The 26,236-nt window shown below is 55.0% G+C and overlaps 8 protein-coding genes across 8 annotated transcripts; 4 read left to right on the forward strand and 4 right to left on the reverse strand.

Annotated features, from left to right (window-relative positions):
- Window positions 1–2,864: 2,864 nt before the first annotated feature.
- On the forward strand, window positions 2,865–3,198 carry BDP81DRAFT_400182 (uncharacterized protein; the record flags this gene model as incomplete). Its single annotated transcript, XM_060588655.1, has 2 exons — window positions 2,865–2,896; window positions 2,976–3,198. The coding sequence occupies 2 exons, from the start codon at window positions 2,865–2,867 to the stop codon at window positions 3,196–3,198; spliced, it is 255 nt and encodes an 84-aa protein (XP_060438434.1).
- A 364-nt stretch (window positions 3,199–3,562) lies between these two features.
- Window positions 3,563–4,227, reverse strand: BDP81DRAFT_145874 (uncharacterized protein). The gene has a single exon (XM_060581891.1). The coding sequence runs from the start codon at window positions 4,151–4,153 to the stop codon at window positions 3,701–3,703; it is 453 nt and encodes a 150-aa protein (XP_060438435.1). The 5' UTR covers window positions 4,154–4,227; the 3' UTR covers window positions 3,563–3,700.
- A 139-nt stretch (window positions 4,228–4,366) lies between these two features.
- On the reverse strand, window positions 4,367–5,566 carry BDP81DRAFT_334044 (gelsolin; the record flags this gene model as incomplete). The annotated part of the gene is made up of 1 exon (XM_060585721.1): window positions 4,367–5,566. The coding sequence occupies one exon, from the start codon at window positions 5,564–5,566 to the stop codon at window positions 4,367–4,369; it is 1,200 nt and encodes a 399-aa protein (XP_060438436.1).
- Window positions 5,567–6,032: 466 nt separating this feature from the next.
- On the reverse strand, window positions 6,033–8,475 carry BDP81DRAFT_334222 (fungal-specific transcription factor domain-containing protein; the record flags this gene model as incomplete). The annotated part of the gene is made up of 3 exons (XM_060585741.1): window positions 6,033–6,312; window positions 6,373–8,250; window positions 8,321–8,475. The coding sequence occupies 3 exons, from the start codon at window positions 8,473–8,475 to the stop codon at window positions 6,033–6,035; spliced, it is 2,313 nt and encodes a 770-aa protein (XP_060438437.1).
- A 1,873-nt stretch (window positions 8,476–10,348) lies between these two features.
- Window positions 10,349–12,062, reverse strand: BDP81DRAFT_465976 (glycerol kinase; the record flags this gene model as incomplete). The annotated part of the gene is made up of 3 exons (XM_060594346.1): window positions 10,349–10,588; window positions 10,663–11,821; window positions 11,902–12,062. The coding sequence occupies 3 exons, from the start codon at window positions 12,060–12,062 to the stop codon at window positions 10,349–10,351; spliced, it is 1,560 nt and encodes a 519-aa protein (XP_060438438.1).
- A 4,668-nt stretch (window positions 12,063–16,730) lies between these two features.
- Window positions 16,731–18,096, forward strand: BDP81DRAFT_455250 (MIP family channel protein; the record flags this gene model as incomplete). The annotated part of the gene is made up of 3 exons (XM_060593045.1): window positions 16,731–17,041; window positions 17,198–17,738; window positions 17,923–18,096. The coding sequence occupies 3 exons, from the start codon at window positions 16,731–16,733 to the stop codon at window positions 18,094–18,096; spliced, it is 1,026 nt and encodes a 341-aa protein (XP_060438439.1).
- Window positions 18,097–22,620: 4,524 nt separating this feature from the next.
- BDP81DRAFT_146044 (uncharacterized protein) lies at window positions 22,621–23,424 on the forward strand. The gene has a single exon (XM_060581892.1). The coding sequence runs from the start codon at window positions 22,784–22,786 to the stop codon at window positions 23,294–23,296; it is 513 nt and encodes a 170-aa protein (XP_060438440.1). The 5' UTR covers window positions 22,621–22,783; the 3' UTR covers window positions 23,297–23,424.
- A 128-nt stretch (window positions 23,425–23,552) lies between these two features.
- Window positions 23,553–25,664, forward strand: BDP81DRAFT_465978 (FAD dependent oxidoreductase; the record flags this gene model as incomplete). Its single annotated transcript, XM_060594347.1, has 2 exons — window positions 23,553–24,777; window positions 24,847–25,664. The coding sequence occupies 2 exons, from the start codon at window positions 23,553–23,555 to the stop codon at window positions 25,662–25,664; spliced, it is 2,043 nt and encodes a 680-aa protein (XP_060438441.1).
- Between the last annotated feature and the right edge of the window lie 572 nt (window positions 25,665–26,236).

The following is a 26,236-nucleotide window of genomic DNA, read 5'->3' on the forward strand; positions in this document are numbered from 1 at the left end:
AGGGGCCGAAACGAACCCGGAAGGCCATGCTCGGTAGCTGGAGGTTCGTGGGGCCGCACTGTTGCTGCGTCGCAGCGTTCTGGCGTACAGTCTGCATTGCAGGCAGCAGTAAGGTCTTCTGGGTAGACCTCAACTACTATACAGCTACGTATAGAAGTAACAGAAGCATTAGATGCAATAGAGGTATCAGTTTCACCAGAAGACATCATAGCATCATTCAAAATGGTAATAATAGTGGTGATAATAGGCAAAAGAACATAGGGATAAGTGACGTATCGTCAAGTACCCCTTTAAATGCGGGGTAATAGTCAATAAATAGTGGGTATTTCGTGGTCTTGGCGAAAGTGCTGTCCATCCGCACCCGATGGGATACTAAAGGGTTGTATGGAGTCTCATGGAGGTGAAATATGTCCTCGAAGAATAGTATTCCCCTATGTCGCAGCATCATTCAGTGTGCAGGGTTCTTGCTTTCCGCCGAGACACACCGAAGGCGTGTAGATAACTCGAGAGCAAGGCAGGCACGGCAGGTAGGACTGATAGGATGACATGACGAGGGGTTGTGCTTCCTGGGACAACGAAACCTGCAAGCCCAATATGCAAGCGCAGCCGACACAGTTGGGGATGTGATGGCTGTGAGTCTGATAGGGGATTGGATGGTTCGTTGACCGAATTGCTATGGTAGGGCTGAGACATGATGGCTCCGCCCTGCTGCCTAAAAGGTGATTTTGGCCACAGCCAAGATAAGCCTCCTAGCCCTATTCTTGGGTAAACGCATACCTGCAGAAAAGAAAGCTAAATACGCATTCATGCCTCAGGCAATATATCAGGCAATCTTATGCAGTGATGGCACCAATCCACCACCGTCATGTTTCCATTTAAGGCATTGCGTTCCCGCGATGTCCCATCCGTGCTTCGACTGAATGTGTCCGTTAAGATTCGAGGTTTCGAAGCGTGTCTAGAATCCCCGGGCCTCAGGACTCTTCTCTTTCACCTATCCTCGTTCCTCTCCTCCCAGCTAGCTCTGCACACTGGGCTCTTTTGGCTCCCATTCTCACCTTGTCGCATACCCACATCTAAGCTGAACTCAACGATCTTGGAACACAATGACGGACATGGCAGCGAGCACTATTCGCGCCTTCACTGAGGCCGCTTTCACGCATCGACCACGATCCGGCATTCCTTCATGTTCGAAATCTCCAGCTCAGCCCAAGTCCCTCGTGTACACCTGTCACCACTTGGCCATGGAGTAGCATGAATCAGCAAGGCGTCCAACGACCCAGGCGACCCAGCGGCGGACCATTTCGTTCACACGAGGCAATCCGGATTGCCTCATCGACCGCGAACCATCGGTGCCTTGTCGGCAACAGAACGAGGCGTTACGAGGCAGAATCAAGGCGACGGCCGATGAGGCGGATTCCAAGAGGGGAGGCCTCTCGCCGCGTCACCTCGCATCATCTGGAAGCCCCCTTTTCCTCAACATATCCGCCTTCATCACCGCCAAGCCATTGATTGGGCCTTGCTGGCTCTCGGCAAGGCAGACTTATGCATCACATCAACACATCTCAGCTCATCACACTGCATAGCGCTTACATTCGAGCCGTACTGGATGTGGAGTTTTTCCACTTCCATTTGGATGAGCGCACACCACGACTTCTCACCAATCTCTTTCGCGGCGTCGCGTCATTCAGAGTACCTACGCCCGCCGGCTTGCTTTACCAGTCTTACAATTCATGGTCGCAGTCTGTCAAACAATCTCGGCTTGGAGCGACTTCCATTTCGCATAGCAGCGAGTCTCTCCTGCACGGTACTTTCGACTATTGGATGAGTTGCCTGAACGATCGACCGACTTGAAGTCAAGTCTAGGCTGTCCAGCATACTGGAAGTCCATTCGTTTTGCGCATCGACCGGTTACCCCGTCACACGGGGTGGATTACTTCTTTTTGCTGCAAGTTACGACTTGCTGATCTGGGCCGGTCCCGGTGACATCCAAGTTTCGTTACGAACGGCATGCGATGCGAATGTGCTTCATACTGTCCACATTGCTGAAAGAAAGCGTACTGCCTGCACAGTTCTTTCAAGCGAAAGACATCTCGACAAATCTTCAACATTATCAACATTCCGAGCAAGGAGCCGATGCTCCGACCCACAGCACAAGATGGTTGGAGTACCTGATCTCTACTCAAGACTGACGATGCTATCACAGAACTGCTATACCACTTGTGGAAAGGCACCATGCCTGCTTTGCTATCTATACAATGCAGTCGTAAAGACTCGATATGCCAACTTCACTGACTCCTTAGATACTCGGCCGGCATACTGCGGATATTCAATTTGCGGGGGCGGAGCGGGCGCCTCAACAGGTTGAAGAGACTAACAGACGCAACCGGACAAGTGTATGAATCTTTCGACAACCTCGCCCCCCCCCCCTGCAAGGCACCTGCCTCCTCGTCTCGATTGCCACGCCTCCCTCAATGTCATTACCATGCTACGGCATTGCTGTTCGACCGCCTCGACTTGCTTGGGGTAGTAATTCGACACTACCATTCGTTTAGTGGCTCCGTTCCACCCAAGTCAACCCCATCGCAACAGCACATGGCGTTCTGCTGGGCAGTCACCCATGCAAGGGCCTGAAGTGTATCATGTCTCTTTCCAAACCGCAACTTTGGCCGGCAATGGTGCGCGCGCTTTGCAGGTCGTCAGTATTTAAATCCGTGAAGTTGGATCCTGAGGAGCCTACACTTCTACACACCAACGGTCAGACTCGCAGCCTCGCGAATAGCTACTCGATTCCTTGACAACCAGTCATTCGCAAGATTTCACGCCCGTCACTCCGCATACGCTATCCATCCTCAGCATAGGCAAACATGGCGCACTCCGGACAGTCATCTTACAGCGGGTACATCATCTGGCTCCCGGAGAGGAATTTGAGGGGAAGGAAGCGCATTGGGCTGATATACTAATCCGACGGGTGGTAGCTATTCCTCCTCAAAGGGGTCACACAAGCACTCATCCAAAGAATCCAAGAAAGAGCTCGCCCAACGAAGGACTTCGATGTACCAGAACCAACCAGCGTCCGATGAACCAAGTGCATACGGCGCCGCGTTTCGAAACGATGATGTCGCTGCTAGTCAGGCGCGCCACCAGGCTAGAGCCGCGGAGAACATCTCAAAGACCATGAACCAGTACGGCGGAAAGTAGGGTGATCCTTCTAGCCTCTCACACCAGATAGTCGGACGCGGATATCCGGGGGAAAGCGTGTGCGTGCGGCGAAGGGTCGATGTGATACGGCACGATCAGTGACTCATTCTTGATCGCCTTGGCGACAACCCCCCCCCCCCCCCCCCCCCCCCACGGCGACCACGATACAGACGATGAGATGAAGGAGGATTAAGGACGGGCGAATATTGATTGAGAGGCGTTTACGGGAAGGAGAAGATACCATAGATTTCATCGTCGGACGACTTTGGCCTGCTTCTGCAATTGATTACTCATTATTTCTTTCAATTATTCTTCATTTGCAATATGTGATTGTTCCCAACACTCGTCTCGTCCATTGGTTCATCGCATGGCATTTTGTCAAATCTTGCTAGTAGGTACCTAGGCTACTTGTGCGATGCTCTTTGGTGTCTACCTCTACAGGCTGCCAGGAGCCAAAGAACGCCCGCGGGCTTCCTTGAGGCAGCCAGCCACTAACGCTGGCTTACCGACAAGAACGACGACAAGAATAGTTATCAGGTCCCTTCCCGCCTTCGTCGAGGGCACATCTCAGGATACTCTGCTTACCTGAAGCCAGGAAAGATGTTGCCCGTTCCAGTACGTGAAAGATCTCAGGCACGGCGGCAGTCGACGGAAGGAAAGACGGGACTTGGTGGTGTTGGAACCATGGAAGCTGACGATTTGCAGTTTGTTCCTGCCTGAGCTGCATTAGCGCTTGCCGTCGTGGTGTTCCTGCTGACGACTGCGGGCCGCCCTCTATCTGACGAGGCAAGCACATGTCACGCTTGGAGACAGGCACGATCAGGCGTGACTTCCCACCTCTACTGGCTCTCCTCGGATGCAAGTCTCCGTCCTCCGCTGCCACACATCCCTGGGTCCCATCCAATTTAACGACACTTCTAATCAAGATGCAAATGCAACCATCGTCATCGTTCATCTTGTGCGGACGATTGATTCTGCTTGGTCATCATCGGAATCACATACCTGCAGAGGCATCACCAGAATACACCTGAGATAGTGACTCCCTCAAACGGCGAGGTAGTACAAGACCAACACAAGACTCTTATTTCGATTGCATCTACATCCTGAACCTCGCGGCTAGCCAAAGGCCGACGAACCCCTCCTTTTCTTCGATGTACCGCAGAAACTATTATACTGCCACGGCCTTCAAGAATGCCCTGCTCTCGTTACCCTGAGTCACCTTGGCGACAGGCGTAAGATGAGCCTCCTCGGCCTCAGATCCTCCCTGCAATTGTCGAACATACGCCTGTGCAACTCTGAGCCAGTTGGCCTTCTCTCCCCGGCTTGCGCCCTGTCCTTCCCACACCCAAATGGCCCGGCCCGCATCGTCCAAAAGGAACACGTCCTGCTCTTCAAAGTCCGAGAGAGCTGCCTTGCTGCCGTCCTTGACAAGGTCGAATCTGAGCTCGCCTGAAGCATCGCTGAGACGGTAGAGCTTCTGAGGTCGCTCGCCGGCGTGTGCCTTGGATGCCGACCTGACTGGTCTGGGACAGTGGAATCCAGATTGAGGCGTATCATCGCTGCCTCCGAGAAGAGTGACGATAACGCGAGACCTCGATTCGTCTTGTGCCAGAACCTCAACGTCGATATGCTTCGCGAGCGTCATGTCGTTGACAACCTGAGCAGCCTTGGCCTTCTCCATCGGACTGCAGCTCTTGCCCTGCCACTGCCAGATCTTGTCGCCAGTGTCGAGGACGAAAACGTCGTCCTCGTCCAAGCTTTGCCACGTTGGCTCGACCTCGTGCACAACAACGCCGTTGGCACCGACTGACGGGTTCTTGAAGATGCGCAACAGAGTGAGAATCTCCTCCTTGGTCTCCTCGTCTTCGACATGACGGAAGCCGGATCTCACACCACCAGAGCGAATTTGGATGCGAGGGAACAGCTCCAGGAACTCGTCAGACGGCGCCGACTGCAGCTCGCGATGCTGTGTTGCGGCTCCATGCAGGAACTCATCAAGCTCCACGGTCTTGTACGCAGCGGTACCAGCCTCATCCTGCGACGTGTGGGCGCCGAGCCAGAAGAAGATGTCGTGGCCTAGCTTCTCGGCGTCGTCTTTGCTCCCGACCTTGTACGAGTTGAGGACGATATAGCTGTCACCATCCATGAACTGACCGTACTTCCCCGTAGGCCACGGCTTGACCTCGAATTCCTCGATACGCCACACATGAAGCCCGGCGGCTTGGCCAACCTCGCCTTCATTCCAGGCCGGCTCGGTAGCGGCGGAGTTGTACTTCACTTGGTGGTCGATGTCCGTGCCAATGAGCTCGACATTGCTGTCCTTGATGTCGTACTCGGTGGGATGCACGAGACCTTGGTTTGGCGCCATGATTGATTCAGTTTTTTCTCAAAAGATTTCAAAAGACTTGTCTAGTTGTCTCTCACAATCGATGTCTTTGTCAAAGTCTGGAGAAGAATCGAGGTCGAAGGTGATGGAGGGGGGGGAACCAGGAACAGCGTTTCAACGAACGTCATGGCACACACGGACGTTCCCTGTGGCTCAGCCAGTCACAGTGGATCGAAGCTCCTCAGCTTGTGCGGGGATCAAGCAGTTTCAATTGGGTCGATCTGCGAGCTTCCTTGCGGCTGTATCGCGAAGCCACACGAGATCCATCAATGAGGTACAACGCCCCACGAACGCCGCCTCAACCAAGTCCGTCAATGCCTCCAGCGCCGGCCCAGCTTCCATGATATTTGCTTTCTAAAAGTGGAAACAACGTCCGATATGTCAAGGGAATAAAACAAGGAAAATCAAACCGCAGCCTCAGCCTCAGCCTCAGCCTCAGCCTCCGGCCTCAGTTGAAGGGAGTGCTGAAGCCCAGCCAATCCGACTCTGGATCTGGTACCCCAGTCGTCCTCATGGAATCGCCGCCTAACCCGCTCATCACTTGTGGCTGCAGTAAGTTCGTCTGGCCGTTTGTCGCCCGTGAGCTTGGCTCAGACATCTTGGGATAATTGAAAAAGTCGAAAACGTCAATGTTGTCCAGTTCGCTCAACGAAGTTACTTGAGTCGATGTCGGCTCCATGCCGGAGCGCCGTGTGGAGGATGTCAAGGTTACCAGATCGTGGGCGCTCCTGAAGGCATTGCTGTTAGCAGAGTCCAAGCAAGGCAAGGCAGCATACGGAACTACTCACTTTCTCATGGCGGTAAAGCTCATGTCGCCCTGACGCCCTCGCTGTACCACCCGAGCGAGAATTTTGGCGTAGTTATTCGCTACCTCCCAATACTGTCCAACATGGCGAAGCGTTTCGATAAAAAAGTCAATCTTGGGATCAACGGGACACCCGACAGTCGCGGCGTGAGTAAGTAGTAACCTCGCGGCGACCCATAGTGAAAAGGCAAACGGCGGTCCCAGGAGATCTAGACCATTGGCCTCAAAGACGTCTTGCGCAATATCGCCTAGACTCTGCACGGCAGACAAGCATCTCTGCATCGCATAGTGTGATGGGACGAAGATGTGAGATCTCACAGTCGGGTACGCTGCCGAGGAATGCAGACGCACCACAGACGTGACGTATGCGCTATGCAGCATGAACCAGTTGGCGACACGGCTCGCGGGATCTGAGTGGCACAGAGCCGATATCCTGCTATACTCGCTGGGCAAGCTCTGCAACCAGTTGTCGAGCGCTCCATCCAGCGATCTGTATGTGTTCCGCCAAACGGCCATTTCCGACGATGATGTTACGTCGATGGGTGTTTTGAGAAAGTCGTGGACTTTGCTAAGTATGCGCAAGATCTCGCAGTGGTACGAGAAACTGCCGAGGTTCTCGGGTTTATTGATAGTAGGGCTGCCGGTTTGATCGGATGACGGACTCCATGACTTCGTCTCGACGGGAACGTTTCTCGAAAAGAGGTCGTATGAGCATGGCAAACCGCGCTTCATCTTCTTGTCGTCAAGCATGAAGTCGAACGTCGTTGTAGCTATTGTCGCGTATCGATCGAGGAGATAAACCATCCAGCAAAGCCGTCGACGGCCCTCGTCTTCGATCCACGATTCTGGTCGACCCATCGCCACTCTTCGGATCGAGCCTGTGTGCGGCGTCTCCCCTGCCTCAGCCGTAAGATACACGCTGCTCTCTTCGCAGAGTTCCAGCTGTCTCACGTTCTGCGAGAGCAACGCAAGCATATTCCAACCGCGCGGCCCATTCGAAGTCCCCAACTCGTCCAGGCAGAGTATCACCACTGCCCTCAAGGCGGCAATGCTCACGTTTTCCATAGCATATATCTGCACCCTGTGCTTCGACACGGCATGGTAGTGTGACCGCATGTCGGGCGACAACCGCGGGTCTTTCATGAACCTGAGCGTCGTTGCTACTATGGCATGCAACAAGACGCGATCGGCTTCGTTAAGGGAGGTCGAACCGAAAAAGGCACCGAAGGTCGTTTTGCGGTCCAAGATTGGACACCACGTGTTGCAATGTTTGAAGTATAAGTCGACGAGCGTATATAGCATGTCGTGGGGCGGGAATTCTGAGACAGTCGGAACAGAGGATGCATCTTTTCGAGGCCCGTTGACGCTGGGTGATGCGCCTGCTTGGCTGAAAGACTCGCCCGCGGATAGGTTCAAGAGAGCCTGAACTGAAGTCCGGTCTCCATTCTGCAACGCCTCTTGGGCATCACCGCCCTGCCAGAAAGGGCTCGAGAAGGCTGGCGTTCTCCCATTCGTGGTTGGTGCTCCCCTTGGAAGCCCGGGGGCCGGACTGACGCCATTCACATTTCCATCGGAACGGAATCCCTCGATTTGAGGTGGCGCCTGATTGCTGATGGATGGCGAATGAGCCTGTGATGTGGCGACGTGGTCATGGGCGATGTGATCTTCTACACGACGGCCAAGAGCCTGCAAGAGGGCATCGAGCCTGTTGACCTTTGCCTCAAGTTCAAGACTGAAGCCGATACGGCTACCCGGCTTCTGCCTTTCGAGGTAGACGCAGGTTCGGTTGTGACGTGCACACCAAGAACATGCGGGCTCTGCACGATCGCACTTGACCTTCCTCGCCTTGCATAGTTCGCAACTGGATTCGCGTCAGTCGATGGCCATGCATCTCATTTGGGGGGCCACACAATCAGAAGCGCACAACATACGATGTCTTTTGGTGCTTCTCCCTCTTACGCTTCCTCGGGGCGCCGGCCGAGCCATTGTTTGCCGTATCTTCACCACTTGAGCCCTCGTCGTGGCTGAACACCGAGTTCGCTTCCTCCTCGGCCATTTGTTGCGGACGTGCATTCGTGTCTAGCATATCTGTCCCATGGTCGTGGGAACTCCACATTTCCCGTTTTTACTTGATGGACTGCGAAGGTGTTGCTCTTATCAGGGCCCTTTTTGGATGGAGCCGTGAGGAGCCTGGCCGAATTTGATGTCAGGAAGTGGTCATTTCACTCACGAACGGGCGTGCAGGAAGCAGTAAAAGGCAGGCTAGCGAATTGCCTCAGCCGGCCGGGATGCTGGAGAGTGTGAAGGATTGCGCCGCAGCACCTTGGGGTGCATGGGGCATATCCGGCCTTGTCCGCGTTGGTTGACCGGGTCGATGGGCGAAACGTGGGCAGCCGAATCCAGGAGAGAGAGACTTCTGTGCAGTGCTACTGTCAGCGCTGCAGTGTCAATCCAGTTAGTCTGTGTGCGCGAACCTGCAGAGGGCAGTCTGCAAGTCGAAGCACCAAGTGGAGAGAGAGATGGAAGACAAGCACCGAGTCTTCAGCGAGAGGCAAAAGGGCTAGTCGACCAGGTGGAAAAGATTCGGGAAGCCAAGGCCGCGATGAGGGACTTTGTCAGCAAGCACTCGAGTGTCTGAGTCTGACCAAGTGTGAGAGGGGGACCGGGCCCTTCGGTGTTCTCTCCCGACACGCCATGAGAAGAGATGGCTGGCACGGAGGGCAGAAAAAACGAGATCCAGTTGTCGGTCCACTCTCGTCCACAATAAGAGTTGGATCTCTTGCGCAACTCTGTCACCATCCCTTACTTTACGCGGTCTGACCGTCCTGTCTTGTCTGCCAACTAATAATGGTACAGAGTATAATACACATTACATACATACACTACGGAAGACGACGGAACTGTGTGTACAGTACCAGAAATAAAGACTCCGCCGTGCCGCCAACGCGCACCAACCAGTTGCGCCCAGAATCCTCGTTTTTCCGGAATCCTGTAACACACAGCATCCGCCCGCGGCATGGGATGGACGGAACGGATGAGGGGAGATCGTTGCGCCCAATGATGAGCCCTTGGGGGCGATTACGATAACCAGAGCCATCTCCGAAGCCATCAGCTATGATACTGGTCACTACGACGGAACAACGGTGCTAATACAGACTACCGCAAGACATGCAGGAACCGCGCCGCCTCTGTTAGAACAGTTCCCCTCAATTTTCTTCTCCAAGTTTGCTACCGAAAACCCCCCCCTCCATACGGCAAACAGCGCCGCACCCCGGCCACTCCGAACTCTCCCCCGCTCCTTGTGGTTCCCCTGTCAGGCCTGCTACCGCGAGGATCATCCATGGGGCGATGCAACGGTCAAAGTGGGGGTAAACGGCAGTGGCTTTGACGATGTCTTCCTCCGCAGGTCCAAGATTCAGTAGTCAGCGGGTGGCTGGCAAGGCAGGCTACAACTAACAACACCCACAGCGAGAGGAGGGTTCTTATTTCTCGCCTCCTCGGAACAAGGCCGCGCAGCAGGTTGGGGAATGGCGATGAAGTCACCGCATTCCGCTTCTGCCTGGTTCACGACTCAGTTCGAACGGGGTTATGGACGACGATTTACGCTCCGATCATCCGGATTTTACAAGGAACACGCGCACGCGGAGACGGGTCGAGACAGCGATGCAACTGCGGCTTTCCCTGAAGCCGTCAACTTGGCGCTCTTACAAAGACTTGCATCAGTGAACAGGGCAAAGGAACCAGCTTCTGCCGCACAAAATCGAGTTTCCGACAGAGGCAAAATGCGTCATACTGCCGTGCCACCTATGATACAGATTGTATCTTTCTCTCCAAGTGGCGCTGGGTCGGATGTGCGTGCGCCATCGTGATTGGACCTCCCAAACAACAACAGACTGTGGTATATCGAAAAGAAGAAAAAGAAGACATTATCACGTGAAGAACTCCCAAGCAAAACCCCTCTAGCTCGACCAGCCCTTGCTCATCTGGACGGCCTTCTCCCAGCGGCCGAAGCGCTCAGAGGCATCCTCGTTGGAGATCTGGGGCTTGAAGATGGTGCGGCCCTCGATGTTGACGTCCTTCAATTCGTCGAAGCTCTTCCATACGCCGACAGCGAAGCCTGCCGCGATGGCCGCGCCGAGGGCAGTGGTCTCGCGCATGCCTGGGCGGTTGACAGGGATGCCAATGATGTCGGACTGGGTCTGTTACGGAGTACATGGGTCAGCTTGATTTCTCCGCCCGAGGCTCGGAAAAGGTCCGGGGGTTCTATTCTTACCTGCATGACGAGATCGGAGTTGCACATGCCACCGTCAACGGCAAGCTCAGTCAGGGCTGCACCGCTGTCCTTTTCCATGGAGTCCAAGATGGCCTTGGTCTGGAAGCAGGTGGCCTCAAGGGTAGCGCGGGCGATGTGGCCACGCTGGGTGTAAGCGGTAATACCGAAGATGGTTCCACGAGCATCGTCGATCCAGTACGGCGCGAAGAGTCCACTGAAGGCAGTGACGAATGTGCAACCACCGTTGTCCTCGACCGTCTCGGCGAGTGCACTGAGCTTGGAGGAAGACTCCATGAAGCCAAAGTTGTCGACCAGGAACTTAACACTGGATCCAGCAACAGCAATGCTACCCTCGAGAGCGTACATGGTCTTGCCAGGGCCGAAGTCGAAAGCGACAGTGGTCAAGAGACCGTGGGATGAAATGACGGGCTTAGGTCCGATGTTGTAGAGCAAGAAGCAACCCGTGCCATAGGTGTTCTTTGCAAGACCGGCCGTGAAGCCCTTCTGACCGACAAGGGCAGCGGACTGATCACCCAAGCAACCAGTGATCTTGGTGCCGCTGAGAACAGTGTTGCGGAGCGTACCATACGCCTCGGGGTCAGAAGAACGAACAATCTTGGCGAGCTTGACCTTCTTGGGGTCGATTCTGAACCAATCAATGAGGTCCTCATCATACTTGAGAGTGTGAATGTTCATGAACATGGTACGGGCGGCGTTGGAGGGATCCGACACGTAGACGTTGCGCGCAGTACCGCCGTTCAGCTTGTAGACCAACCAGGTGTCAATGGTGCCGAAGGCCAGAACGCCACGCTCGTAGGCATCCTTAACCTCAGGGCTGTTCTCCAGAAGCCAGAGAAGCTTGCCGACGGAAGGGTATGTGGAAAGGGGAAGACCGCATCGCTGGGTGAGCTCACTTGCGCCGAGACGCTGCTTCAGACGGCGAACGAGATCCTTGGTACGGGTGTCGGTCCAGACGATGGCATTGTACAGAGCCTTGCCGGTGGTGGTATCCCAAAGGACGGTGGTCTCTCTCTGGTTGGTGATGCCGACGGCCTTAATCTGGTCGCGGGAGTGGCCCTGAGTCTCGAAAGCCTGGACGGCGCCGTCAATGCACGTCTCGACGGAGGCAACGAGTTCCTCGGGGTCATGCTCGTGCCAGCTGTCGCAATGGAGTCAATTTCTCACTCGGCGCAATAACTTCAATGTGCGCCAATGGTGGTCGCATGGGAAATGACTTACCCTGGGCTGGGGTAGATCTGCTTGAACTCGAGCTGGTGAGTCGCAACGACCTCACCGTGGGGGTTGAAGATGAGGAAGCGGGTGCTTGTGGTGCCCTGGTCAATGGCACCAACAAAGGAGATGTTGGAGCCAGCACCCCCGTTTACAGAAGTGGGAGACATGTTGTCTGAAGTTTGTTTAAATCGGCCGGGGAGAAGAGACGAGAGCATTCAAAGACGGCAACGGCGTGGCGTGGCAGCGGCAGAGAAGAGAAAGGGACGGACGATTTTTGGGTATCTTGATGGACGGGATGAGGAGAAGGGAGGGAGAGAGACACACGACGAAAGACTAAAGTTTCACGGGCTGACCAAAAATATTTGTAGGTGCCGCACATGTGGGAAACTCTCAGTTCTTCAGCAGCCAGCCAGCAGCAAGCAGCAAGCTCCAGTTCTCGGAAGCGCAACGCAAAAGGGCACGCGGCGTGTCGGGTTAGCTCCCTCCATGGGGAACAAACAGCTTTCTTCGAGAGCTACCCCTCATTTCCATGCATCTCTCTTACCCCATCCCCAGATCGTGTGGAGATGTCACGAGATGAGGACCAAGGAGCTGGGCTTGGGTCAAGAGGGAAAAAACCGCTGGTGTGTCTGTCAAAGGGGGGTCCCCCGGATGCAAGACCAATCCCCACTGGGGAAATGCGAACGGATCGAACGGGGTTGCGTTGGAAGCGTTCTAAAGAATCTGACAGGCCGTCGAATCCTTCCACGCGAGAAGCCGGAACGAGAGATGCAAGCAACCGGTCTGGCAGGTCTGCGTACCACTGCTCCGGAGTCTCACGAGTCTATCTGTACGGATACCAAGGGTGTGTAGGTACTTGTTGGTCTATACGGGTATGGTATCCATAGACTGACTACCTTGACAGCTGACTGACACACTGACCAGTTGTTGGTAACTTGTGCTAGGTACAGACTCGGGAGCAGGCATACGAGAAAGTTGGGGAACAAAAGTTCGGGGTGGACGCCCCGAGTTACTTCGGTCATTGTTCGATATTGACAAGCAACGTCGGCCGTGAGCAGCGAGCAAAAGTGGAGGAGGACGGGGGCCGGATCACCTCGTGATGGGGCTGATGTCATTCCAGGTCGCACTGCAACAGCAGCAGTTTCGGTCTGCGTCGGCGAGCTCCCACGGAGGCATCGGTGGGTCCGGCCGTATGCCGGCCTTTATCTCTTTATGAAGCACCGGTGGCCCGAGGCTCGCCCCAGAAAGCGGGGTCGACTACGAGCAAAGACGGCATGCTACCTCGAGTGTTCGACTCTTCTGCGAACTAAACCAAGCACCTTGGCAAGCACGCAGGTCACTGGTCGAGCAGAAAAAAAGAAGATGGGCTGGTGGCCTTGCCTACATGGGCTAGAGCTGGACGGAAGGAGGATGCAGCGGCCACCTCCGCGCCCGCGTGCGGTGCCTGCGCCTCTGGTTTGCTGGCTGGGTCTTTTTTCTGTGCCTTTGGCGTTTGCTACTGGTTCTGCTGCTAGTTGCTTGCTGATGCTATTTTGCGCACACGACCAGGTGACACATTTTCAGCATGGAAAAGGCAAAGGCGCCGGGCCGGGGATCTTTGCGACCCCGTTTCCAACGAGGGCATATCCATGTTCGTTGTCTTAAAGCGCCATATTCAGCGGCAAATGGGATTCGGCACCGCAGACGACCGACCAACCAGAGGCAACAATTGCGACGAGTTTCCAACGCCAACGCTAGAAGCAGTGGCCGAACGAACCAACAGACTAATCTGCCAGTCATTCCGATCATGAGTCTGGACTCTTGCGGATACTGATTCAGAGAGTCTTCTCTTTCTGGGCCATCCCGAATGTCTACCTATGCAGCAATGGCAGATACCACCCCATGGGCCATGAACCCATAGGCAATTGCTCCAAACCATTTGCCGACCTGCATGCGTTTCGAGAAGAACACCATTGCACCCCCTGCCGCCCATCGTGCCCATCGTCTTGTCAAAAACGGGACAAGGCCGACAAACCATTTCTCACATCGCTGACCTGGTTCCCCTCCACTACGTTGCACCCGCCCTCCCACCCACCTTTCATATCATTTGTCCAATTTCGAGTAACCAACTGCGGGGAAAGAGGCGAAAGTCCCGTTACGAAGCAGACCAAGGACGACGCCGGGCCCGGCATGCTTGGGACCAGCTGGAGCTTTACACGGAATGGGTTTGCCTAGAGTATGGCATGGATGGGACCAACGAGAATACTCTTCTGTCGCCTGCCACTGCTGCCCGCCGAGGAGAGTAGAGGGCTCACGGTGGCCTCGGCTCGCCGTGTAGAGTTTTTTTTTTCTGGCTTCTCGTCTTTTCCCCATCTGGATGTGGACGATCAACGTCATTGGAAGAAACGCTCGAACCTTGACCGGCGGAAACGAGAGACACAAGAGCAAAAAAAAATTAATTTTGAGCCGCAAATGGGTTTCAACGGGAAGTAGTCCGTCTCTTCTTCTCCTTTGGTCGACACCACGGAACGCCGCGTACCACCACACGCCAATGATGACAGGCGTACCCTTCGTGTATGACGTTTTGCCGCGGCTGGTTACATAGTTTTGGTGTGGTGTGGCTCGCCCGCGCTCGTCACTGTCAGATTTGGTCCATGGATGATGGAGCGGCTCCACCTCTCTCTATGGACCCTTGGCGGCCATCGCCCGGGCCCCAGATGGGTTCAGGGATGCATCATGGAAGAGGCAATCTTCCGATCTGATCAGTCAAAGTTCAAACTCGGCTTTAATCAATCGGCAAACCAGGAAGCAAGGACGACAAGCTGTGGGAGGTCATGAGACTTCCAGTACTTCTCCCCCATATTTCCGTCTTGTAACTGGACAGAGCTCGGGAAAAGCTGACTGACTGGAAACAAGCAAGGAGAATTGAGTTGCTGCATGCGACGACTTGGCCCCGCGTAATCAACTTTTTCTATTCGCTTTCCCCGTCACACACGTCTCTATACTTTTGAACGACGATTAGGAAGGATTCATTCAAACTGGGTCCTTGGCTCGGAAGACGCACCAAAAACTTACCTCAAGTCCACCCGTCTAATCCACCACGCGATCACTCCAGCCTCCTTGCAAGCAGTGGCAGGCCAAAGAAAGAAGTCCCCTCTTCTTTTCGTCCCTCTTACTCAATCCCACATCCTTCAACCTCACGCGCCCGCTCCTCTTGTACTACAACTCCGTCCTCTCACAGACTACAGTCACCACTGGCATCACTCGCCCCTCTCCACACGTGGGAACTTGCACCAGAAGCTTACCTCTGAGGAACCACATAATTCATCCCATGCGAGGTTGCAAAGGGCATTAGTCCTTCCCCTGGGCCCTGGCGCGCATTTCTCTCACACATGTTTCTTGCTGGGAAGTGAAGCCTATTAGTGGCGCGAGTGGAGAAGCTTCGTCGTTTCCGTACCTCTACATTGCGCAACCTTGTGCGTCCTGTCTCCTTACCCACGAAGACGCAGAGAGTATCCGTACATCCTCTTCCTGATCCGTTCGTCACGCACACCACATCTGCCTTGGCGCAGACCCGGAGAAGGGGGTCCCTCCTTTAATGAGCGGGGTGGACAAGGCCAAGAAGAGACGCGGGAGAGAGAAGCACCACCCAAAGTACACCAAAGCCAGCAGAGGTCCAGAATTCCTCTTCATCAAAGCCTCGGCCGCCGTCCGGCGACAACGTCTCGTCCATCTCGGCCGTCAAACCGCTTCAACTTCGGTGTGAGCCACCGAACTGCATCATATCCCCTTGTCCCACCTTCGTGCCATCTTCTTTCTCTCTCTTCTTTTTTTCCTCCCTCTCACATACACACACCTGACCGAGCCAACGACTTTCATCTCACCCGCCCACATCGTTCGATTTTATTTTTCTCGCTCCTCCGCTCGACCAACCCATCCCATACCGTCCATCGTCAAGTATCTTTCTCCTCGGTCTCCTCATCCCGCGTGCCAATCTCCATCTCTCCGCGAGACCCGTAACGCACGAATCCCGTTTAGGAACAGTAGTCGAGTTTTTCCTCTTCTTCGTTCCTTTTCGTATCACCGAGGTTGTTCGTCCCAAGGACCCGAACTGTCGGTGATCCCAGATATCCGGAATTGTGGAAGCCATTCCAAGGATTCGAGCCAATCTCCTATCAGTCGCCGCCGCGCGCAGGTCGTTGTAATCCCAAGCCTCGTGGGATCCCGGAAGAAAATCAATCAGTCTTTTGATCAGTGATCTCGGTCTAAGAGATCCACAATATCGCAACACCCCTAACCCTCTGGAGGGAAAACGAAGAAGAAAAGAGTCAAGTCAAGCATACAACCTGTATCTGCAAAGTGACCAAAGATGGGTAAGCGTCCATGATTTCCGTTTGGCGATACCGTATACGCCCCCCTTGACCCCCTCCCACTTCCACTGCCACTCCTCACTCCCCCAGTATCAACACCCCGCCCCATCTCAATGTGTCCATCCATCCCTATGGCGGTCCCCTCTCTCCTCTTTTCCCCAAAGAATGATTGCCAAACCCGGTGGATTGGTTGCAACGGTGTCCAGCCCCGTGGGAACAACACGAGCCCGTGGGGACCATAAGAAGATGCTGCTTCCCCATGGGAAGGACGTGGGATGATACTTTGGCCAGACCTTTGTCCGTCTCTTCATCTCATCTTCATCTCACCGTCCCCGCGTTTCTTGCCTTCTCTCCTTCTCTCCTTCTCCATCTGTCTTCCTTCTCAACGTCGCTTCTCACTCTCACCCTCCATCCATTTCCATCTCATCTCCCTCGAACCCCTTCGTCCTTCGAGAGAATCGTAATCGTTATCGTATCGGGGTTCTAATGGTCATCACTGTCCATACAGCGGAATCGGTTTCAGAGTCGTCGTCCGTCGGCAAGCAGCATATTCCAACTTTCAAGCACGACATGGGAGGCGAAGAGACCCACGAGGAGCACGCTGTCGGCAACATGCTCCCTCCTCACCACGAGGAGGAGCAGCTGTGGTGGTCGCGTATTCGTGAGAACTGCCAGGATGGCTTCTCCGAGTTCTTTGGAACCATGATTATGATCCTCTTTGGCGACGGTGTCGTTGCCCAGGTCGTTCTTAGCAACAGCACCAAGGGTGATTACCAGAGTATCTCTTGGGGTTGGGGGTAAGTTTTGATTCCTCCCGTTATTGCGACCTCACTTCATGAGCGCGCGGCTTTTCATCTTGAAATTTCTCAGATGGGGAACGAGAGCCTCGATAGAAGCGGAATAGCAAGAAATAGGGAAGATAAGAATGAGTTGACTAACTCATTGCTTCATAGATTGGGAGTCATGCTCGGCGTCTACGTGGGCAAGAAATCCGGCGGTCATCTCAACCCGGCAGTGACACTCGCCAACTGCGTATACCGCGGCCACCCGTGGCGCAAGTTCCCCATCTACTTCATCGGCCAGCTCTTGGGCGCCATGGCAGGCGCCTTCATCGTGTACGGAAACTACATCAGCGCCATTGACAACTTTGAGGGCGGCCCGGGCATCCGCACCGTCGGCGGCGTCAACTCGTCCGCCGGCATCTTTTGCACGTACCCGGCCGCCTTCATGACCCGGACGGGCATGTTCTTTTCGGAAATCGTCGCGTCCACCATTCTCATGTTCTCCATCTTCGCCCTCGCCGACCCCGCCAACGGAGCCGCCGGCCCCTTTATGCCCTTGGCCCTCTTCTTCCTGATTTTCGGCATCGGTGCCTGCTTCGGTTGGGAGACTGGCTACGCCATTAACCTGGCGCGTGACTTTGGCCCCCGCCTGGTTTCGTACATTCTCGGATACGGGTCTGAGGTGTGGTCCGCTGGTGGATACTATTTCTGGGTAAGCAGCAAGAAATTCCTTTTCCTGCCTGCCTCGGCTCCCCCCCTATCTTCTGATGGGGCTCGGTCTTTTCGTCATCGTATGCGTTGGTCATGTGGTCCTCCGCCGATGTCGTCTTTCCGGGTGGCGAATCCTCTTCACATCCTCGTCCTAAGAATCCGTGACTAACGCTTCATCTCCATAGATCCCCATGGTCGCTCCTTTCTTCGGTACCCTCTTTGGCGGCTTCCTGTACGACGTCTTCATCTTCACCGGCGAGAGCCCCATCAACACGCCCTATTTTGGCCTCACCAGACTCTTCCGCCCTCGCCGGGACGTCTGGTCCAACACCTACAAGAACCGCTTGGAGAAGGTGTAGAGTGCCTGGCTCCTCCATCGATGTGTGTGTGTGTGTGTGTGTGTGTTCGATTTGTGCGTTTGATGATGAGAAAGTGAGAGAGATGTTATCTTCATCTTGATGAGTGATGAGATTGACACCGGGATCCTATCGTGTGGGGACAGTCCTTCATGATGAATAACAACCTCGACGATGATCTCTTATGAGTGTGCGAGAGTGAGAAAGGCAAAGAAACTGGCAGACAATGATACCACGGGTTTCGGATAACGAGAGAGAAGATGAGATGAGAGACAGAGAAAGAGAGAGACTTGGGACGGGCGACCGACTTGGATTCTTTTCCCCTCGGAAGACCAGAAAATCAAAGAGACTTGAGGATCTCGCAAACCCAAGCGAAACAAAAGGGAAGAAACAAAAAGGAAACACCAAAAAAGATGGTCTGTCTTACGGTCCAAACCCAAAAAAGCGAACACGGGCGAAAAAAAATCGTTATCAGAAGCTTTGCTTGCTCGCATTCCGTCGCTCCTGTTTCTTGTCTGTTGGGGTGTTGAGGTGCTGCTGCTGCTGGGTTTATTGGCGTGGGCGGTATTAGCGGTGTCATATTTCCAAATCACAAAGTCATTTCAAAATTGAAGAATTTTGCCCGGTGACTACACACAAAGAACACAAGTCTCCAGACTACGATGAAGAGACTTGTGTGCGCCCATGCCAGCAATTAGTATGTTCGTGAAGACCCTTGAGCACAGAAAAAAAGCCACCTTCGCTGGAAGATTGGCACGATGCCCCGAGGGCGGGCCATGTGAACAATTCTTCCGTCAAGTCGGGGGTTTTTGCTCAGAGACATGGTCCCAAATTACGGGGGCCGCCCTGCCCAGTGCCCGCCAACTTGGCTAGCGGGAGGAACCTGCCCACGCTGCTGGAATCTCGCTTCCAGTGCAGCAAGCTGAACCACCACCACCAGACCCAAAGAATCCAGACCAACAGAATGCTCGCACTTTGCATGCAATCAATGATAGCGTGGGCTTGCATCTTGTTGGGAGACTGGGGTTTTGGTGTGGTGAACCGCGAATGAGGTCCCGCCTCTGACCTCTCAGAAGCCAGAGAAGCTCAAGTTTGGCCCTGACAGCTTACCCCGACGGCCTGGGTCCGCGGTTGCACATTCTCTTTTGGAATGTCTGGACAAAAAAGAATGTCTGGAATCCAATAGTTTCGTGGACTCGGTAGCCATCGCAGTATCAACACCGAATGGGGCCCCAGCCATGATCCATTTAACCCCAGCTTGCGGAAATGGGTGGGCATCTTGCACCCGCCGTCTGTAGCCGACTCTTGCTTGACCTTTGCAAGAGACGGGCAGACAGTAGAAGACGAGTAGTTAGCAACCTACCGTGTAAGCTGCGTGAGCTTAGGCATCACGACGCCCATGCTTTCTATGCGCATCCAGCTCGCCAATGCCTAGAAATCCTTATTTGCGCAACAAAAGTGTGCATTGCGAGGACTTCGGATGAGCCCTGGTGAGTTGTTCAAGCTTTGGTGGCAACTTGCCATTCGCAAGAACTGTGCGCTTAGCTTACGTTGAAGATGGGCAGAGTTGGGGAGAGTGGACCGTTGTCGCCTGAACTATCGTCCACGTCAAGGCGGGAGTGGGCGCGGATTGGACGGAGTGGCGACGGGAGGTGATGTCAAGAGGTGGTCGCATGGCGATGAACTCGGATGACTGTCCTTCTGGATGGACCGGATGCCCAATCACCACCTAGTACCTATGAGTTTCCTGTTTGTAGAGTTGTAGCAAAGTTGTGATGCGAGGCGGAGCAGTGCCCAGCGGACGTTGCGTGTGTAAGTGGTGGTGGCTTGCATCGTACATGATGGGTACAATGACTTCGAAATCGCGATGGCCTCGATGAGAGGCCGGTGGCTTCCAAACTCTGAAAGAAGCTGACTCGTAAGACCGCTGTCTTCGATCGATGGCCCTTATTCAGTGGCCCGGCGAACGTTGCCCGTCGCGAGATAAGGTTGTGTCTGGCTGGTGCTTCGTCTGGAAGCGCGGGGTAGAACCAGCCAAGAGCTAGTGGACGTGCAGGAAACGTCACTGTCAAGTTGCACCCTGGGACCTGGTCCATCTTACTCAGATTGGCTGGAAGGTTCGGTAGCGCGAGTCGACAAACTCTGGGTGTGATAATTGTCGCAGTGCTAAGGTTGGCACTCTGGGCTGCGAACGTGCCGTGGGGCGCAGCTGCAACCTGCGAGTTTCGAAACCTAGACGCAAATCAAGGTCATCAAACGAGGACATGGTGATGGGTTGACCTGTGGTTGCGTGTAAGTCAACGGGGGTGAAGGACTATTTCGAGCTGGGTCGTGTGGCTGTCTTGGACAGGGACCTTGTACGCAACACGGCCAGACTGGCAACCAAATCTGGTCCAGCGCTTCATCGCAAAAAAAAATTGACGGTATCGTGACCGTTTGCGTGGGTAGGAGAGCTGAGTGGTGGACTGTTTGTGGATTGGCAGCATTTCCACACATGTGCCACCTCAGCTTGCTTCCTCCCACTTTCTGCACGCAAGTTGCAAGGGGCGGCGCGGGATGTTCGGCGTGGCCCTGGGGCGTGGCCGTGGCGGCCGCGGGGATGTGCAGCGAAGAACTTGGTAGCGGCGTGCGGGTGCGGTGCGGGTGCAACAACGGTGTCCCTACCGCGGTCGTATTCTAGGAGGGGTTCGTGTCCGGACACTCCCCAAGTACCCGTACAAGAGCAGGTCGAGGTACATGGCCGAGGTAGAGTGACTTGTATGTCGAGCTTGGACGTCGGCCGCTGCACTGCGTTGGGGCATTGCGCGTGATCGATGATCGTTAAAAGTTGCGAAGATAGCTGGGTCAGGAGGGATGAGTCGGCAGGCTGAAGGCAGGTTTTGCTGACTTGGATTGCTTGGCGAGTGGTGGTAGTAAATCGTATGTATGCGATGCCATGGTGGTTGGGCTAGTCGATGATATGTAGGTGAAAAAAAGGAAACGAACGCAGGCTCGAGTGGACGGCGTTTGTTGGCTGTGAATCCCGATACTTCGGTCACCACCAAAATGGCGCGGCGTCTGTGTGATGCAGCCACCCGTCGCCGGGAACCAAAAACGGACGGCAGTACGGACAGCAAGAGGATGGCATCTGGTTCTTAAGATGAACCAGATATCCGCCCTGGGAGAAAATGTTTGGTTGGTGAGGCTGGTTGAGACCCCTTGGGCTTTGGGCAAGCCTCACAATCGGGCCTCAACTTGGGAAGTGAGGCGAGACCCAGAGTAATCAGGCCCCTGTATAAGGGCCGACATGTGAGGATGGCAGAGGATAAGGCTAGTTAGCGGCAGTATGGCGTGGCGCTGGGTGGGCAAACATCCCACGATGGACTCTGATGGAGACGTTGGGAGGAGTCGACGTGGAGAAATCAGTCGCGGGCCATTCGCCGGGCCGATTGCTGGGTCACCCGTGTGGTCGCCGTTTGGCAATAGTGATTGTTAATACTGGATCGAGGTACTCCGTGGCCGTACGGCGTCTGCGATGCGTGTCTCGAGATCCAGCGGGCGAGGTTACTGTGCATTCGCTGCTGATTCTGCAGACAGCGTGATTGGATTGCTGGGTGGTATGTGGTGATGCTGTGCTCTGCGGTGTGGCATGTGGTGACGGGAATGCAACACCGAGGACGAGCGAGAGTCGAGCCCGCAGTATCGGCGTCCACGATTACTAAAGTGGATACGTACCTCTCGACGGTGGTGAGGAAAAGCAAAAAGAGGAGAAGGCACGTGTGGCACGGGAAAAGAGGGTCAGGGCTGGCAGCAGGGGCTAAAGTGAAAAGATACGTACTTTTCGGCCGGAGGATTCCGCCGATCATTGCGAAGGAAGTTGCGAACCACAAGGTGGAACCGTCCCTGCCGTCTCCAAATCTGTGACCCCACCTCCTTTCTCAGACCCTCACCCATCGTGCCTTCCAGGTAATTGCGGGACCCGGGCGGCGCCTTCTCCAATTCTTCTTCAGTGGTCGGCCATGTCAACCGAGAGCACCGAGACAGGGGTACGAATCTCACCAGCACCGAAAGAATACCGAAACCGTGTCACCATCTCGGAATATAAACACCGAAGTGCACATGGACCCCTGATGGCACATTTGAGGCTCTGACTGGAAACACTATACAATTTACGGATACTCTACGCATACGGATAGCATGGCACCGACGTCCCTTTCCCACCTCCAGATTTGCGTGCCTTTCCCCATTCATTTCTCCATACTGGATCCTGCGCCGTTACCGACATGACGAACGAGAAGCGGGTCCCCTCTGTCTTCCACTCACTGCATGTCCTGACTCTGCTCAGTCACTCAGTCAGGGCGCAGACGTGCTGTTCTGCTTGCTAATTGCTAGCTCGGAGTGAGCTCGGTGCCATGATGTCAGACCCCGACTCGAGCACTTTGCTGCTGCTTCCGGAGACCGGTTGCCATTCACCACTGCCCCCCGTTCACCACAACGTGACGGATGAAGTGAGCAATGGCGTTACCAGCAGACTAAAGCGGTCCATAGGTGATAGCATACAGTGATGTGGCATAGCACAGGGAATGCAGGCAGGGTGGTCAGAACAGACAAGGTATCACTAGAAGTCTCAAGATGAGAGTCGGGCGTTCGGGGCCATGCCGCCATACCGCAGACGCGCCTGCGACCACGTGGGGGTAAGATCCAATTGGCAATGCGAGCGATACCAAGCAAGACCTCGAGATGTCTGAGCTGGCGTTTACGGAGTATGGCCCTCTTTGTCCGTGTGTCCATCGATCGCTACCGGCCAAAGCTGCATGTCTCTCAGTCCCCCGATCTCCGTCATCACAGGTATCCCCGTACCCCCCTCCCCCGATCTACTTTTAGCCTCTTCTTGCTGGCTCAAGTTTCGTTATTTTTTATTTTCCTCACATTCGCCCTCACGCTCTCTCTTCCATCTCCGCTACCCACCTCCCCTGCTCCCGCCGTGCCCAGTCAGTCCAACGGAAGATTTTTGCTCGCGCCAAACGGGACCATTCCTTCTCGAGCTCGGGGTGTCATTCCACGAATAAAAGTCCAAAGTTGCGGCTGGGCGGCCCAGCCCGGACCAGGACAGCTTCCTGCTTTTCTGTTCTGCCACCCGTGCCAACCTCGGAATCTACCCACTCTCTTGGGTCATCTACCGATCGACAATCCTCAACCCCTTCGGTCCCTCTTAAGCCCTTGAGCTTTTCTCTTCCTTCCTATCTCTTACTACTTCTTCTCCCTTCACTTCACCTTCCCGATTCCTCCCAGGATCATCAACCTGTGAACCCTTCCTCATCACCATCAAGGGAAAGCAAATACAGACAGACATCCTACCCTACACGCCTGGACTGGTCACCTACCACCTTATACGCACCTCCAATCGTCATCGTCCCGTCCTCTTCGGACTCGGTCTAAACCTCACCGAGTAAAGAGAAACACAAGAAACACCCGCCAACATGGCGTCTCGTTTCTCGAGCCTGAGAAGGCCCGTCGCCATCGCCGCCGCAGCGGCAACCGGTGGTGTCGTCGCCTACTCAACCTTCCTCAGCGGCCGCGGCGCTCACAACTTCGACAAGGCCCTCGTCGACCTTAAGCGCGACGACCAAGGCAAGATCATCCCGCCCTCATTCCCCGCCACAAAGGACCGCGCCGCCCAGCTGGCCGACCTGCGCGCCCACAACTCCGACGCCCAAGAGTACGACCTCCTCGTAATTGGCGGCGGCGCTACCGGAACTGGCATCGCCCTCGACGCCGTCACCCGCGGCCTCAAGGTCGCCCTCGTCGAGCGCGACGACTTCTCCGCCGGAACCTCGTCCAAGAGCACCAAGCTCGTCCACGGCGGCGTTCGTTACCTCGAAAAGGCCGTCTGGAACCTCGACTACTCCCAGCTCGAGCTCGTCATGGAGGCCCTTCACGAGCGCAAGACCTTCCTCAACGTCGCCCCGCACCTGTCCTCTTCTCTGCCCATTCTCTTGCCCATCCAGAAATGGTGGCAGACCCCGTACTTCTGGGCCGGCACAAAGGCCTACGATCTCCTCGCCGGCTCCCAAGGCCTCGAGAGCTCCTACTACGTCTCTACCAAGAAGGCCATGGAGGCCTTCCCCAAGCTCAGAAAGGATAACATGGTCGGCGCTCTCGTCTACTACGACGGCCAGCACAACGACTCCCGCATGAACGTCTCCCTCGCCCTCACGGCTGCCTTTTACGGCGCCACCGTCCTCAACCACGTCGAAGTCACCTCTCTGGAAAAGAACTCCTCCACCGGCAAGATCACGGGCGCACAAGTCCGCGACGTCAAGTCCCCCGGCAGCGCCCCCTTCACCGTCCGCGCAAAGGGCGTCATCAACGCTACTGGCCCCTTTGCCGACGCAATCGAGTGCATGGACAACCCTGAACGCAAGCCTATCGTCGCCCCGGCCTCTGGTGCTCACATCATGTTGCCCGGTGACATCTGCCCCAACGGAATTGGTCTTTTGGATGCTGCTACCTCGGACGGTCGTGTCATTTTTGTCCTCCCCTGGCAAGGATACACTCTGGCTGGAACCACGGATAACGCTGCCCCCATCGAGCGCGAGCCCATTGCCCGCGAGGACGACATCAAGTTCATTCTCAAGGAGGTCAACAAGCTGATTACCCCCGAGTCCGCTCTGTCCCGTGCCGATGTTCTCTCCGCCTGGTCTGGTAAGTTCACTCATTCAGTCTTCCTCCGATATCGCTTTCAAGACCAAGAAAACTAACATCTCACGCTAGGAATCCGCCCCCTGGTCAAGGACCCCAACGCAAAGAACACCGAATCCCTCGTCCGCTCCCACCTCGTCACCGTCTCCTCCTCCGGCCTCCTCACCTGCGCAGGCGGAAAGTGGACAACCTACCGCCAAATGGCCGAAGACGCCGTCGACGAAGCCATCAAGACCTTCAACCTCACTCCCAAACCCGTCTCCCTCCCCGACATCTCCGGCGCAGGCCTCCCCGCCTTCACCACAACCGGCGCCTGCATCACCACCAAGATCCCCCTCGTCGGCGCCCACGGCTTCTCAAAGCACCTCCCGGGTCACCTCATTACCCACTTCGCCCTCGACAGCGACGTAGCCCACCACCTGGCCCACAACTACGGCGACCGCGCCTGGTCCGTCGCCACCAACCCCGCCGACCGCGAGCGCATCATCCCCAACTTCCCCTTTGTCGAGGGCGAGATCCGCCACGGCGTCCGCGCCGAGGCCGCACTGACGGCAACGGACCTCATTTCCCGCCGCACCCGCCTCGCCTTCCTCGACGCCGAGTCCGCGCTCCGCGCCCTGCCGCGCGTAATCGACGTCATGGCCGAAGAGCTCGGATGGGACGCGGCCCGCAAGGACCAGGAGTGGACCGAGACGGTGCACTTCCTCCGCTCCATGGGTCTCTCCCCCGAAAAGTTCGGCGCCACGCGCGCAGAGGTTCTTCGCAGTGGCAGCGCGACATCGGCGTACGCGCCCAAGTCACAGATTGCTGCCTCGGCTAGCGGGATCAAGTTTGCGCCTAATGAGATTCAGGCTGGTGGTGCGATGGCGAGAAACATCACCGAGGCATAGAAAGCGTCTCTTCAGTAGAGATATTCTTTCTTGTCTTATTATTTCCTTGTGTTATTGACGATAAGTGTGCGAAGGCGAGAGAAGAAGAAGGGAGCGAGAGCATTTTGGCCGAAAAGGTTGAACCCAAGTATTTCCACTTCACAGAATACTGGGATAACCGAGAGCCGATGGCCGCTTCAATGTGTGTTTGGATTTCAAACGAAAACCCTGGGATACCTAGATAGATCGGGTATTGGCGTCTTTGGGAAAGGGGATTGGCATTTTGAGAGGAGCACGAACTGTGTACGATTTTCTCATCTGTTCCATCCAACCTTTTGTTTGGTTTTTACCTCCTTTTACTAGTTCATTAGTAGCATATGGCATCAACGCCTTACGTACACAATTCTGTCTCCGATATTGGAGTTGGATAGGTACATTAGTGCGTTACATCAATTACCCGCATAGATGGCTTTGACCATTGAATATCAAGATATCATTATATGCCATTTGTTTCTCCTTCCCATATTTGATACAGCGAAATGATGCTTTGAAGGTGCTCGTCTAAATCTATCATGCCCTTCTTGGTGTCTTGA

Source organism: Colletotrichum phormii, assembly GCF_030913505.1.
Source record: "Colletotrichum phormii strain CBS 102054 chromosome Unknown BDP81scaffold_35, whole genome shotgun sequence".
In the NCBI taxonomy this organism is placed as follows: Eukaryota; Fungi; Ascomycota; class Sordariomycetes; order Glomerellales; family Glomerellaceae; genus Colletotrichum; species Colletotrichum phormii.

Coding starts and splice junctions, on each gene's coding strand:
- BDP81DRAFT_145874 (XM_060581891.1), bottom strand. CDS start 4,153: ATGAACGATGACGATGGTTGCATTTGCATCTTGATTAGAAGTGTCGTT.
- BDP81DRAFT_146044 (XM_060581892.1), top strand. CDS start 22,784: ATGCGAGCGATACCAAGCAAGACCTCGAGATGTCTGAGCTGGCGTTTA.